The sequence below is a fragment of the Bufo gargarizans genome, chromosome 1, assembly GCF_014858855.1.
Source record: "Bufo gargarizans isolate SCDJY-AF-19 chromosome 1, ASM1485885v1, whole genome shotgun sequence".
Classification (NCBI taxonomy): domain Eukaryota; kingdom Metazoa; phylum Chordata; class Amphibia; order Anura; family Bufonidae; genus Bufo; species Bufo gargarizans.
Window position 1 is genome coordinate 495,903,711 of NC_058080.1, and position 15,646 is coordinate 495,919,356.

General features: G+C 44.9%; 1 protein-coding gene across 1 annotated transcript in view; it reads left to right on the forward strand.

Annotated features, from left to right (window-relative positions):
• Positions 1 to 700: 700 nt before the first annotated feature.
• The window catches only part of SLC7A8 (solute carrier family 7 member 8), a 53,323-nt gene continuing 38,377 nt past the window's right edge, over positions 701 to 15,646 (forward strand). Inside the window, exons 1-2 of the mRNA XM_044274474.1 lie at positions 701 to 893; positions 3,823 to 4,013. Coding sequence (XP_044130409.1) covers positions 3,881 to 4,013 — 133 coding nt within the window. The 5' untranslated portion in view covers positions 701 to 893; positions 3,823 to 3,880. The remainder of the gene's footprint in view (positions 894 to 3,822; positions 4,014 to 15,646) is intronic.

Here is a 15,646-nt window from a genome sequence, read left to right on the forward strand (position 1 = left end):
ACATTAATGTTGCCAGGATGGCACTGAGCATGTGCGACCTCCTGAGCATAGTGGACAGGAATATAAGGAAAGAGACAAACAGCAGGTGGCGCTAGACAGATAGATTTCATTAAACTCAGAGGCTATACTACATTTTTAATTACATGCAAAAGTTTTCAAATGCAGGGCATCATCTTGTCTCCGTTTCCAATGGTGCACCCACAATCCATGTCAAATGTCCTTTTCCCGGGATCTCCAGAGACACCTATACAGTAGCCAAGAAAGATGCCAGCCCCTCTATTTGTAAGCTTCTGGTGGCCATTTAAATAAAGAACATTAAAATCTGAATTGCTCCATAAACAGTAACTGAGAAAAGTGGTCGCTGCTGTTGACTGACCCCATCTGTCCTTTTTGCCACAAGAGCCATCAGGTGGTTACCTCATATGCCAGCAGAGATGCCCTCGATGGGATATCAGGGCTTCTGATGGCAATAACAGCTACTGATCACAGGGCATGCTATTCTGGGGCACTCCAAACAGGAACGTTGTAAACAGAGCTTTAGACAGTGGAGCTGCCAACTAGAGAAATGCCAGGGCTCACCGCGCATCTGGAGGAGAAAGCAGGACATGGTGTTTTCCCCAACATCTGGGTGTTTATCCGGATTAATTACCGAGCCAGGGGGCGTGGCCTGCGGAGACTATAAGAGGGCTGTGACAGCAGCAGCCGGTGACACAGAGCTGAGGACGGCAAGGGCGACAGAGGGTGCAGGTGAGAGGAGGAGGGCGCCGCCGCTGCTGCTCTATCGGCCTCATACATGACGGAGACCCGGCGGAGCACTCCGGGGCTAGGATGAGCCGGCTCTGACATCTCCACCGACATGCTGAGCACACCTTGAGGGCAGCGACCAGGAGCAGGTGAGGACCTGTGCCACACAGGGGATGAATGCATGCGATGTGTGGCGCTCACTTATACCTTGTGCCAGCCTTTAGAGGGGGATTCCCATCTTATAAATTGATGACATCACTTGGGGTCCCCGCTCTCAGAATGGGATCTGCAGCCCCTTCACTGCACAGTGGCCCCATTCATGTAAATAGGGTCAGCTGCTGTACATGGAAAACGTAGAAGGGGGGCCCAGCGCTGATTCTCAGGATTAGGCTCCATTGACACGTCCACACAATGTGTCCGCATCCGTTCCGCAATTTTGCGGAACGGGTGCGGACACATTCATTCTCTATGGGGACGGAATGGATGCGGACAGCACACAGTGTGCTGTCTGCATCCGCAATTGCGGAGCCCGGCCCCGATCTTTGGGTCCACAGCTCCGCAAAAGATAGAACATGTCCTATTCTTGTCCGCAGCTTGCGGACAAGAATAGGCATTTCTATGGGGGTGCCGGGCTGGTGTGTTGCGGATGTCCGCAACACATCTCGGACATGTGAATGGAGCCTAATGGGGGCCTCAGAGATCGGATCCCACTGCCGTATCTTAGTGATAAGCCATGACTTTATATGATTGGAATATGACTAGAAATAATAGCCGGGTCCATGGTGATCATGATGCACTCTGTCCTTAGATGTCTGGTTACCTATAGATTTGGTGCCGCTCACTTTACCGCTGATCGATCTCAGAGGTATAAAGGTATATATCACAGTTAAATATATGTATTGTCTATGGGTGGAAGGTTTGTGATCATCAATGAATCACTCTTGTATATTGGAAAATGTAATTTGCACCTATTTTGGGTAGACCAAATAGCTCATGGAAATAAGATGTACCCTGTTTATAGCATTTGAATATACCGCGCCCCGGCTTGCTGATGGGTGCACAAGCACAATTAGACATGCTGCATTGTGACTCTGTAGAGAGGGGACATTGTCAGGAGGCCTCTCGGACGTAGAAAGCATTGGAATTTATATTGTTAGGCTTATATTCCTGCAAACAGATTTTAATATGGGAGGCCCCTTATTATGATTGGGAGAGGGGCATATGTATATATATATCTGGTGCTGGAGGCAGATGGGACCCATAGACACATTAGAAAATCACAGTATTTTAACTGGATATGTTACAGACCTTGTATTAGGTCCCAGGGCCTGCAGGTTACTCCTCTGGACTATCCATACTATACTTGCACTATAAGGGGCTGTTTGCATGCCGGAATTTGACGCCATCGATTTAATAAGGGGATTCCAATAATACAAGTGTAAAGTTTTAAAGGGAACCTGTCACCGGGATTTTGGGTATAGAGCTGAGGACATGGGTTGTTAGATGGCCGCTAGCACATCTGCAATACCCAGTCCCCATAGCTCTGTGTGCTTTTATTGTGTATAAAAAACGATTTGATACATATGCAAATTAACTTAAGAGTCATGTCTTACTTGTGTGACCAGAGAAGAGTCATATTTTCAAGCTCTGACTCATCTCAGGTTCATTTGCATATGTATCAAATCCATTTTTATACACAATAAAAGCACACAGAGCTATGGGGACTGGGTATTGCGGATGTGCTAGCGGCCATCTATCAACCCATGTCCTCAGCTCTATACCCAAAATCCAGGTGACAGGTTCCCTTTAAGAGCCAAGATATAGGCTGAATATTTGAGATAAATGGTGAAATTGGGAGAAGGCATGTTTTCTTCATATTCCTGGGTGATGTGTAACCACGTAGATACGGAAACATTTACGTAACAGCGGATTTGGTTCTCATTAGATTGCTGTTATGTCACATAGGTCAGGTTTGTCACTGTTCACCATCAGATTGTCAATGCGCTGGAAAACAATAGTAGAGAGCTGATGGTTTGTAGCACAGAGTGCTTGTGGCACGCAGCAACAGACCAAGAAGTATGACCCACGGAGTCCCAGTCATTCAGGAACTTATAGATCAAACACGGGGTGCACCGCCTGTGAGGTGAGGTGATTGCCTCAGGCAGCACCCGATAGGGACACGTGAGGGGCAGCAGAAAGGCCTTGGGCTTTGAGTGCTTTCATTGTGACAGAGTTCATCTCTGCATATTTAACGGTATCGCTATATCAAGCAGTATGTTTTGTAGCGCTGTATGTAATGTTTTCCAAGCGTGCCTTTAACAGTTAGGCTGGAGGGAAGGGGTTAGGTTGAGAACTTAGCCTGGGGGGTGGGGGTGTCATTTCAGTTTTCACCTCAGGCAGCAGAAAAGCTAGATGCACTCCTGGCCATACACTTTATTGATGACTTATTCTCCGTATAGGTCCTCAATGTCAGATCGGTGGTGGTCCTACACCCTGCAACCCACCGATCAGCTTTTTGAAGCAGCCGCCAACACCAGAACCTATAAAGAAGGCCCTGTCCGTTGTGTAACTTTCAACTTAATGGGCACAGTACATTGACACAACCCATACACTATGGACAGGGCCTTCTTGGTTCCATCTACCATTTATTTTTAGGCAGCTGAAATATCTCTATGGTTGGGGTGTCAGCCATTAGACCCCCACCAATCTGATATTGACATCCTATCTGGAGGATAGATCATCAATATCAAAAAGCTATAATACCCCTTTAATATCTTTTTTTTTTTTTTTCACAGGCCAGACACCTCTGCCAGAACAAAAGCATTGCGTATATAGAAGTCCAACATGCCCAACACTTCTTTTCACTGACATCTGCCTTCAAGGCATAGTTTTGACTCCATTTACATTATAAGTCATTCAACCAGGTTGGCTGACTTTTATCTATTAAGTTTGGCCACCAAAAGTTTGATTGTTCCATTAAATTCTAGGTATACATTCTGAAGCCTAGAGCAGGGGTTGAAACGTTCATTCTAGAGATGTTTTACTGGGTCTGATTCGTGCCCTTTTTCTTCTGCACAGGTCTTGCGGGTGAAGAACTAATCTTTTCTGATATACAATTGTCAATTTGCCAAACAAGATGGCAGAAGGTGCCCGTCTGAGAACTAGTGCTGAGAAGATTCCTGAAGAGCAGGCCCAGGAATCTGCCTCTGGAGGTGGGGTGGCTCTTAAGAAGGAGATCGGGCTAGTAAGTGCCTGTGGCATTATAGTAGGTGAGTGATATTTTTTTTCCACTATGGATTGTGTAGACTTCATTGCTGAAGTCTATGTTCTCAGTTCCGTCAGCACACCCATTCAGTACTGACATGACCATGCATGTGCTCCTCTGTATATTGCTGATGGAACCTTATTGTTTGAGACATAAGCAGGTGTACAGCTCCTGCACCTCCAACAGTGTGACCCTATTAGTTGTCCCGTACTATGACGTTTTCTTGAATGCACTAATGCTCACAGCGAGGGCGTAGGGACTGCAATTTGTCACGCAGAATGCTCTTACTGTTAGGAGAGGTCATACACTCTTGGGGTCATTCACATGGTAGAGGTTGTAGTAGATAGGACCATTTTACATGGACCGAGGATCGGATCTGTTAATGCACACATCAGCAATATCTGTCCCGGACTTTACCCAGACCTTTTCTCTCCAGAGCCTTGGTGCTCTGGGTTTTGTCCCAGTGAGAGCATGTGTGAAAATAGTAGTAAATGTTCCAGAAATATTCCCTTCTCTAAGGACCTGGAACATTACCTCTGAGAACGCACCCGACAAGGAACATCTCTGGGGTGATGGCTACGTACATGTGTTAAAGGCCAACTTCGGTAAATCTCCAGACCTGATAACCCAGAAATATTCCAGAGTTTAGGTGTGAAAACAGCCGACTCTCCGATTCATGTGAATGGGGCTTGCAGAAATCCATGCCCTTCTTGCTGAAACCCAATTCAGATGGAACAGATTTTTCCTTTTTAAGAAATTTCAGTGACCAATCCGCCACCCTTACTGTATGTTCACATGGTCGTATTAGCACGCTGAAAATGTTGGTGTGGAATTGGCTTCAAAATTCCACATGATTTCTGTGCAGTTTTTTATTATGCAGTTTGTGGTGCAGATTTTTATGTGTTTTTTGGGCCTCCTATGGATTTCAGTGGACTTATCACTTTAGGTCTCCATCGAACACTGGAGGTCATTTACCATAGCTCTATGCCTGTTTTTTTAAAAAGTCGCTACATTTTGTTTTGGGGAGAGATGTCAAGAATGGCAGATCCATGGCCTGACTATATGGCTGCCAACATGTGCGCAGTGTAACTGCTCATCTGATGAAAGGATCAGGTCTCTACGTGTTTGCTGTGGTTGCTATGTAATCTCAAAGGCCAAGAAAATAATTTTCTTTAACTGTCTGACAACCCCAGAGATTAGAGACGGCATTAGTGAGAAGAGTGATATGTACGCTTTTGTATTCTTCATTATCCCACTGCTTTGTTGACTTTGTATGGATAAAATGTGTATACAATGGATACGGTTTAACCTGTGGCCCCTGTGCTCCTTTATCGGAAATCGGTACAGAAATGGGGAGGGATTATAATGTGGATTACCCAAGACATCTACTGTACATATGCTGCATAACCCATTACTGTAATGTCATCTGCAGAGTCTTTGTCGAACCCTGACCTACTGGTCTGTCTCTTTATCAGCGGGTGCAGATGGAGAGGAGAGGGGAAGGAAGTCACGTTCTGCATAACCTGCATTTTAGGAAAAGGCTGACGTTGCCTTCACTAAGGACTGAGCCGGCAGCCGTCATGTGCTGCACAAAGTGGAGTGAAGCACTTCTGTGATGTGCAAAGGGCATTTCATCATTGACGTCAGTGTACTTCTATACATGCAATGGCCTTAAAACTATAAAGTAGCCTATACAATATGTATAGATCACATTTTAGAGAGATTTCTTCTTGTACAAATCTGAGTAAATGGGTTTTCCTCCCACACCCCAAAGACATACTGGTGGAGATATATCAAGACTGGTGCATCCATTCAGAGATGTCTTGATCTCCCTACACTGGCATGAAGAAGCAGGGGGCATAGCTAAAGCCTCATGGGCCATGGTGCAAGAGTTCAGCTTGGGCCCCTTTCCCTCAGTGCTTTGTGGCCAGGGGCAGGGAAGCACATTGCCCTTGTGCTGCCTGAGGCAGAAACTGCACATCCCCCCCCCCCCCCCATGCCGAATTCTACGATTTTACGACCTAACTCCTTCCCTCGCACCAGACGTGTAACTTAACCAGCATGGACTTTCTATAATACTGGTGTCTTCTTATGCAGCACAATCCTGGGCCCGGTAGCGACTGCTACCTCTGCACCCCCTATAGCTACGCCCTTGGGCAGAAGCTTCTTAATAAATCAAGTGCATCTCTGCCCTGCTGTGCATCAGAAACTGAAGCTATAACTTCCGCCACGTTCTGGCGAATGTTATAGTAAATGCGGCAGGCAACGCAAAACTCAACCCACTTCCGTTAAGCCCACCCATTTTCTCACCACTTTTGGACAAGTGTCAAGTAGGGTTGTTTTCGGGAATCGGATTTTCGATACCCAGTCGATACTTTTGTCCCGGTATCGATACGATACCGGGATTTGCCTTTTATCGATACTAGGCTGTGCTGCTGCAGAGCGCAGTATCAGAGAACATGGATCGCACTGCTCTCAGCACGGCCATGTTCTCTCAGCAGCACGGGGAGAAGGAAGCAGTCGCTCTCACCCCCTGTGCCGCTGCCATCAATGGGAACGAAGAGGAGGGCGCACTGCGCCACCAATGATAACTGACGTTTATTACATTACAAATACAAGCGGCAGAATCACATTGCCGGCACCCTGCCTCTGACAGGGTGCTGCGATCCGCGGCAATTAACCCCTCAGGTGCCGCAGGTGATGTTCCATAAAATGCGGAATGCACATAGCTTTTTTTTTTTTTTTTTGCGTGGTAATGCAATACTTTTTTATGATATCGAAACTGAATCAAAATTTTGGTATCGAAACAACCCTAGTGTTGAGAAGCCTAAAAAGTTGCAAATGATGGCAAACATGGTGTGCGCCATAATGTGTGGTTTTTATTTGTTTTATTTGTTTCAACCACAGTAGTGGCCTAATTAGCCTAATAAATGTCCCTCGCTGATGGGGACCTTAGATTGTGAGTTCCATCGGGTACAGCATGATCATAATGTCTGTAAAGTGCTCCGGAATATGTCAGCGCTATATAAATGCGTAAAATGCTGACAGATGTCATTGGCTTGTAGTAGCGGATAGTCTCATGAATATGTAGTTACAGAACATGATGCCAACCTTTATTCAGCAGCGCGCACCTGTAGTTTTCTTCCCTTTGTCTGTCAGTGGTGTTTTCCATTGACCCATCCTGTGACACACGTCTGCCCCTCTCTCCGTCAGATCCAGCGGCCTGCCATGTCCTGGGGCAGCAGTGTGTAAGGACTAATGTGTTACAGAAAGCCAAACACCACTTTACCCTGTGCGTTGAATTATTTCTATAGTCCATTTTCATCCCCGTTTAACTATTGACTTGCCATAATAATCCAACGGGTTGGCTCATAAAGGTAGAATTCTCTGAAACTGTACTTACCGTATATATAACGGAATTGTATAACTGTCAAGTAAATAATAAATATATGCCATTGCTTTCTACAGTCATGCCAACCGCGTGATTACAGTGTGATGTGGCTTTGTATGTGCTATATAAATAGGAAATAAATCATGATTGTATTATATGGAATTACACAAAGGTCTTATCCTACACAGGGCTTCACTACAGCGCGGAGACCCTTGTTTGCTTTTCCTCCCCCGCTCGTTCACCTTTGTTCTGCAGTATCTCGGCACCACAGCTACTTCTATTATCTTGTCCTTCCCCCTGCTTTGCATTCCCTTGTTCCCATCCCCTATATCTCCCATAGTATCACTCGGCCCTACTCTCCTCTTTTTACTCTGAATAATAGATGAGTGGGTGATGTGATGGCTATTTTTAGAGACCCGTGACGTCGGCAGATGTAATTCTCTATACGGCACTGACGGAGACTAAATGGTGTGAATGGTGTCCTATGAGACAGCTCCAGTAATGATCTGCATGTAGATATTGCTGCAGCATGTAATCTCAATTCAAGACAAGCCTGTCATTTGTCAGCTATATTCACTTACCTTCACCAGTACCAGTGCATTCATTGTTCAGGTATGAAAATCTTAGACATTATTAAAAGGCATTTCCTCCTAACAGAATACCATAGTTATTTAGTTATACTGGTTCATCTAGTCCAACCTATAAACCTAGTATGTTAATCTAGAGAAGGTCAATGTCCCTCATTCCTTAAAGGGTTTCTGCCATCAGAATTTGTGTTATGTAGCTGACTGACATCAGCGATGTGCTAATGTCAGCACTACATAACAGCGTGTTTTTTACATTTCTCCCTGCAGCCGTTCTGCTAAAATATGCACTTTTACAATATGCTAATGAGCCTCTGGGTGCTATGTGGGCGTAGATTCAGCAACTAGAGGCTCGAAAAACTAACCATGTGTCCTGCCCAGGTCCTCCGTTCTGCCTGCCCCGCTCCTCTTGATTGATGTCCAAGTTCCATGCATCGTTGAGGAAATCCCGCGCCTGCGCCCTTCACTTCTGTATTTGGCCGCGCTCCTGGTGCCGGCTTCATCGATGTGCCTGCACCGACTACGTCACGGTGAGGAAGCCGGCACCAGGAGCGCAACCTTCACTCACTGCGCCAGTGCTGTATACAGAAGTGGACGGAGCAGGCACGGGATTTCCTCAAAGATGCATGGAACTTGGACATCAATCAAGAGGAGCGGGGCGGGATACATGGTTAGGTAGGTGCTGAATCTAGGCCCACATAGCACCTAGAGGCTCATTAGCATATTGTAAAAGTGTGTATTTTATCAGAATGGCTGCAGGGACAAAAAACACTTTTATGTAGTGCTGACATTAGCACATCGCTAATGTCAGTCAGCTACATAACAGAAATTCTGATGGTAGAAACCCTTTAAATGATCCCTGCGGGATCTGTCGGGTAGACCGTGCTTACCTGTTTCCCAATGCTAGGATCTACCAATGTCTTCTCCGAATTTCCAGTGCTGCACTGCTTGACTTGAAGGACACATTACCGAAGCAGCCAGTCATTGGCAATAGCAGCGCATCTGACCCCTGTCCATACTGAATGAGGAACTGGAAATCTGAAGAAGACAGTGGTAGATCCTAGGAACTAGAACCAGTCGAGGGGAGCAGGTAAGTATGGTTTACCCGACACATCCCTCAATGAGGAGGGGGGTTAAAAAATTGTGTGCTGGACAACCCCTTTAGGTTGACCATACAATTCAGTTGAGTGTCGAGCATCCCCCCCTTAATACACATGTATGCCTGACTTGGTCTGGCATGCAGATATTCTGAATGGAGAGAGGGGAGTAAGCTGATGTCAGATCCCCCTGACAAAAGGATCAGACATGTGGAAATAAAACTTGCCAACCTTTCTTTCCCTCGACATCTAGGATCGGGAGAGTTAGTAGTCTGGTCCCACCAAAATCTTTAGGTTCAGCCAACATTATTCTCATATATGACCCATCTTAAGTTACAGCTGTTTCTAAGAGGATGTGACCGTAACTAATATGCCCTTATACCTCCCTCAGAGAATTTGGAATGTATTTACCATTTTCTGGCCTAAACAATCATTCCATAGTCATACTCTGCCACTGGAAAAAATATGAAGGCTGCTGACATTGAAGAGTTGACATAGTGAGATGTCTCCGGTGAGATTTCCAAGGGCATATTCCAATGTCATAGAAAAAACACTCACTCAGTAATTATAGGGTGCTGATATGTCACACAAAGGAAAGATCCAGCCTTGTATGTGTTTAGATTTTTGCAGTCACTTAGTTCCTTGGAATACAGATGCAAGTCACATTACAGGACCACTAGTATACAAGTATACAGTTTAGAAAGAGCTGCAAACATGGATGGAGGTCTTCAGACCTGGAATCTGAGATGTTTGGAGTAGCACATTCCAGAGAGAAGTCTTGGAGATGGAATGAGAGATTAGGATTATAGAGCATGTCCATTTTAAAGGAAATGTACTATCTGGAACACTGGTGACATATCACTAGGATATCCCATAAATTTCAAATAGGTGCAGGTTCCACCTCTGGGACTTGCTCCTATTTCCAGAACAGGACCCCAAAGTGATGAGAGAGAAAGACAATCATGTACGGCCACCCTACATTCCTCACTATAGGAGTTAAAATAGCGAGAGCTTGCTCAGATGTTTTTGGAGGTTCTAACGTAGTGATTGGAGAGGTAGCTTGTCTGTCTTGCTTTCCATTCACTGCCATGTACTTCTTAAACTAGTCAAGCAAGCTCACTCGGCTAATATCAAACGTACTATGGCAGTGAATGGAGAAGATGCTGCGCATGCATAGTCTGCTCTTCTTTCACTTGGGGTCCCTTTCTGAATATAGGTATAAGTACCACATGTGGGACCTGCATCTATCTAACTTTTTAGGCATATAATAGCAACATGCCATATAGAGTTCTCACGATACCAGAATTGAGTTCAGTTTCGATACCAAGAAGAATATTGCGATACTTTATACCAATTTGATACCTAGTAAATAAACTAAAACAAAAATATAAGTCCCTAACACCACCACAGCCTCCTTAATCTGACTCTTTCTGTCTCACCCCAACAACCTCCTTGACCCTGCAGTCTCCCCCTGCCCTAACCCCCTCAGCCTCCTTGATCCTGCTCCCTTACCCAGCTCTCACCTCTGCAGCCCCCTTGATCCCTTTGCTCTACCCCAGAGCCTTCTCAACTTGTGTGCTTTCCCCCTGACTCCACTAGGCATACATGTGGCCATGCACACCCACACACCATAGTGAAAGATCCATGACACACACAAACCGTAGTAAAGACCCATGACACACACCATAGTAAGTTCCATGACAAACACATCCACCATAGTGAAGATCCATAAGACATACACAAACACACCCATGATACACACCATAGTGAAGATCCATGACACTCGCACAATGGTGAAGATAAATGAAACCATACATATACCACAGTGAAGATTCATCCCCTACAGCAGCACACCAGAATGTGAACGGTCCCAAACAGGGCTTACCTAGCAACGATTACCAGCTGCAGGTCGGAGCCTCACCACCACCCTCGTGTGCTGAAAGCATTCCACATCGTTGTCCTTTGTCCCTGGGCCTTAGCCCCATACGAACATCCCTGCTCCCATCTCAGAGTGCAGCTAGGAGCAAGAGAGGAGGCACTGTAGACAGGACAGCTCCATCCTCCCAGCACTCTTTGCCCTGCTCTTACCCTTGCTGCCTTCTCTGCTGCTGCGCTCCCCCCTTGCTTCATTGCTGCATGCGGCCACTGATGAGAACATGGCATGTGCTGGGTAATACGTGCCATGTTCTCTAATGGGAACTTCTATTAAGCTTTACAGTAGTGCATCTTGGTATGTAACTGAACCGGGCATCAAAGTATCGATACTGTGATACCCTGTGCACCCCTAATGCCATAAATGTCCCAGAAGGGACAGCCCTTTAAGGCCCCTTTACAGTAGTTGACTGTGCAGACACAGTTTGATCCTGATAATTGCCTGATTGTGAGCTGCAATCACATTTGCTGTAAGGTGAGGAGCGATCGCTTCTGCAGTTGGTTGGCCCCATATCGATTCTTTGTTTCTGGGAAGCAGATCTCTGTTTACACAGGACAATTTGCAGTCAAGAAACAATGAGTTGTCCGCATTAATGATGTTTTCATCCAGTGAACAAGCATTTGCTCATTCATCGGGTGATTGGCTGCACTTTTAAACAGGGCAGGTATCTGGAACTAGTTACATAGTTATTAGGATTGAAAAAAGACATAAGTCCATCAAGTTCAACCAAGGGAACGGTGGGGGATGTGAATTTTAGGAACGCTCCTTCCCAATAATTGCCCGATCGTTGACCCATGTAAAGGGCCTATTGATCATTAGCAGAACAGAGCATAGGTAGGGTGATAGACAGAGATCTGGAAGGAGATATAGCGTGCTGCAGCACCATGGAGACCGCTGAGTGAAGTTTACATTATATTCTGCATGGGCAACCAGTACAGAGACTGGCACAGGGTGGAGGCAGTGGAGTAGCGGTTGGATAAAATGATGAGCTGCATTTAGGATACACTGGGGGGGGGGGGGGGGGGAGTGGAGCAAGGACTGATTTATATTGTGTTACTGAAAAACACCTAGTTTTTGATGTTTCCACCATAAAATAAGGGCAGATTCTGTAGATGTTTTTAAGTTGCAGATGGCATGTGAGGGTGAGCGATCCTATATCAAGAGTGAAGGAAATTTCAGCCTCAAATAGAACACTAAGACATAGGGCATGCTGAATAGGAGTTATGGTAGTGCCACAAACAGAAGCAATATCAATCCGGTTTCGGTAGAATAATTTGACAGATTCAGTTTCAGGTAGAGAACATGATAGACAGACTACCCCTGGTGTTTTGTAGTAGTGCAGAGGTGATGTCATGGGTGTTCTCAGCAGAGAGATGGTACTGAAAGACTTATCTGCTGATAGTTTGTCCAGTAGGGGCTGTGTAGAGAGGGAAGACCTAGGACTGAACCCTGAGGAACCCCAACAGCAAGGGGAAGAGGCAGAGACTAGATTACACCCAAAGTAGACAAGATCTAATGTAGTTTTTGGGTTCCTTTATTGCATTGGTTGAATTGTATGCTAATTTAGAAATCACATTACAAATGCTAGGATTTGTTTTCTGCTTATAACTAGAAATTTTCCTCAGTCAGTGTTTGGACTTTGGTGAACTGCCTTAATAACTCCAAGGTATGAAGTCCATTATAGAGAGTACATGATCACCTGGCAGATGTAGGTGTCGCATTCTTTAAGGATTCAAGTAGGATTATACTTTAGTGATAGAAAAGAACAAAGGTTAACAAAAAGCAATATCAAGCAAATTTAAAGTACAACATTTTAATGCTAAGGGCAAAGTCACCAGTTGTAAATTCTTAACCGTATCAGTGCTGAATAGGCCTAATCGCTGCACGTCTGTGTCTAATATGAGAAATAGACACTGGTAATTTTAGTACTCAGGTAGTGGAGCATCACTTAGAGCGCCCCAGTTAGACTACTGTGACAAATAACTGCAGGTGACATGTCATATGACCATGTAGCCTTAAAAGGGGTTGTCCAGGATTTTGATATTGATGGCCTATCCTCAAACTGCACAACTCAATCCATGGCGTAGTGGATGTTGCTGGTAAGTGCAGTGCTGCTCCCATTGAAGTGAATGGGAGCAACGATGCAGCTACTAGCTCTATCCACAGCGCAGTAGACTGAACTGTGTAGTACTGGCGCCTGCTTCCAGTGCTGATCAGTGGGGGTGCCGGGTGTTGGACTGTTGCAGATCTGCTATTGATGGCCTCTCCTGAGGACAGGCCATCAATATCAAATCATAGACAACCCCCTTTTGACCAAACAATGAGCCAATAATTATATTTCTCAACACCCCTATATGTGGGCTTTTCTCAGCCGAGCATGCATGTTTAACAAAGGGTAGAGGGGATAGGCTGCCACCAGACATCTAGAGGGATAAAATATTGGGAATGTTGAAATCCAAAATTCACTATTTCCTGATGTTGGGGGAGGCTGTTGGGCTTATGTTTGCTGATCCAGAAGAAATCCGCATGTTCGTCTGATATTTCTCTAAAATGGTCAGTCAGTTTAAGGCTACTTTCACACTAGCGGCAAGGAACTCTGTGCTGCCGCTAGTACACGCGTGCCCCTGGACTACCGCTCTGGCCCTATTGACTATAATGGGGGCGGGGCGGAGTTTCACCAGAACAGCCTGCCGGAGTTATTTGCCGCTAGTGTAATACTAGCCTAAACCGAAAAATGTTGAATATTTTAGACTAGGTGAGCACACAGATTTTGGGGGGAATTCATGAAGCCCTGCACTACAGAATACTAGCTTCAAAAAGTCATAGTAACATAGTTTGTAGCATAGTTACAAAATATAACTTTTTTTTTTTTTTTTTACCATTTGATAAATTTGGTGCAAATTACATCAAGGCAGAAAAAACATTTCCCTTATGATAAATCTCCCCCTATGTCTCCCAAGAAGACTAATATAAAAATAATCTATTTATAAAGCTGCAGTATATTCTTTACAATTTAGGTGATACTTGTACAGAGAAAATTAGACATTACATGGTAACAAACAGGAGCTTACAATTTACAAGCACATAAGGGTGACACAGCAGGTAAAATGTTCATCTAGTTTATGATACTTTCACACTTGCGTATTTTATTTTCCGGCACTGAATCATAGGGGCTCAATACCGGAAAAGAACTGATCAGTTTTATCCCCATGGATTCTGAATAGGGAGAAATCCGCTCAGGATGTCTTCAGTTCAGTCACTGAACGGCGTTTTGGACAGAGGAAATACCGCAGCATGCTGCGGTACCATCTCCGTCCAAAATTCCAAATCAGTTGCCGGATCCGGCATTAATTTACATTGAAATGTATTAGTGTCGGATCTGGCATTAAATACCGCAATGTGAAAAAAAATATATAACTGATCCATTTCTCCGGATGACATATGGAGAGACGGATCCGTTCTTGCAATGCATTTGTAAGACTGATCCTGATCCATCTACAAATGCTGTCTGTTTGCATGCAGATTACCGGATCCGGCAGGCAGTTCTGGCGACGGAACTGCTTGCCGGATCACTCTGCCGCAAGTGTGAAAGTAGCCTTAGTATGTATAAGAAAAATAACTATATTTTTAAAGAGGCCCTGTCACCGTGAAATGCAGTGCAGTCTGCAGGCAGCATATTAGAGCAGGAGTAGCTGAGCAGATTGATATCAAGTTTTATGGTGAGGGATTTAGTAAAATCTGTAATTTACACATTTACCGTATATCTCTACTTGTATTGAGCACTTTTGGCTATTATAACTGATAGCATTCTGTAAGGCCTCTGCACACGAAAGTATTTTGGATCCTAGTCCAATAAAATGTGTTGGGGATCGCGCACTGACCCATTCATTTTTGTGGATCTGCTAATCTAATGGACAGCACACAGATGTCATCCGTGTGCTGTCTGCATCCTTGTCTGTTCCGCAAATTGTAGAACATGCCTTATTTTCTGTATTGCGGACAAGAATAGTAATTTCTAGTAAAGGGAGTGAGAAAAATGCAGATTGCATATGGAAGGTGTTCGTGTGTTGCGGATCTGTGGTTTGCGGACCACAAACGGTTGTGTGCATGAGGCCTTAGTGTGTATACAGAGATAGCTGTCAGTCAGATGTACAGCAGAGGTATTTGGGATAGGGGATAACTATTAGATCAGTGAGTCCTACTGCTAGGACCCCCACCAATCGGAAGAATGGGAACCTGTTACCCACAGACTCCCCTGAAAGGAGTATAGCGCCATGCACATTGATCTCTGTGGCAGTTCCTGAAATAGCATTAAATGAAGCTGCAGCGCACATGCTTGACCTGCTGCTCCATCTGGCCCCTCATCGGGGACTAGGTCCCCATTTATGTGATCCGTGAAGGTCTAGCAATAGGACCATGAACGTTCTAATCGTTGTCCCCTATCATGTCCCCTTTTAAATGCATCAATGCAACAAGTTTTACTTTTTTCCATAAAAATATATATCATTCTGCTCAGCTCTTCCTGCTGTAAAAATTGCCTTCTACAGATTCCACTGTACTATGGAGTGATAGGTCTTCTCCAATTACTGATTATGTGGCTATGGACATTTGGAGGGTCATTTATCAAACTTG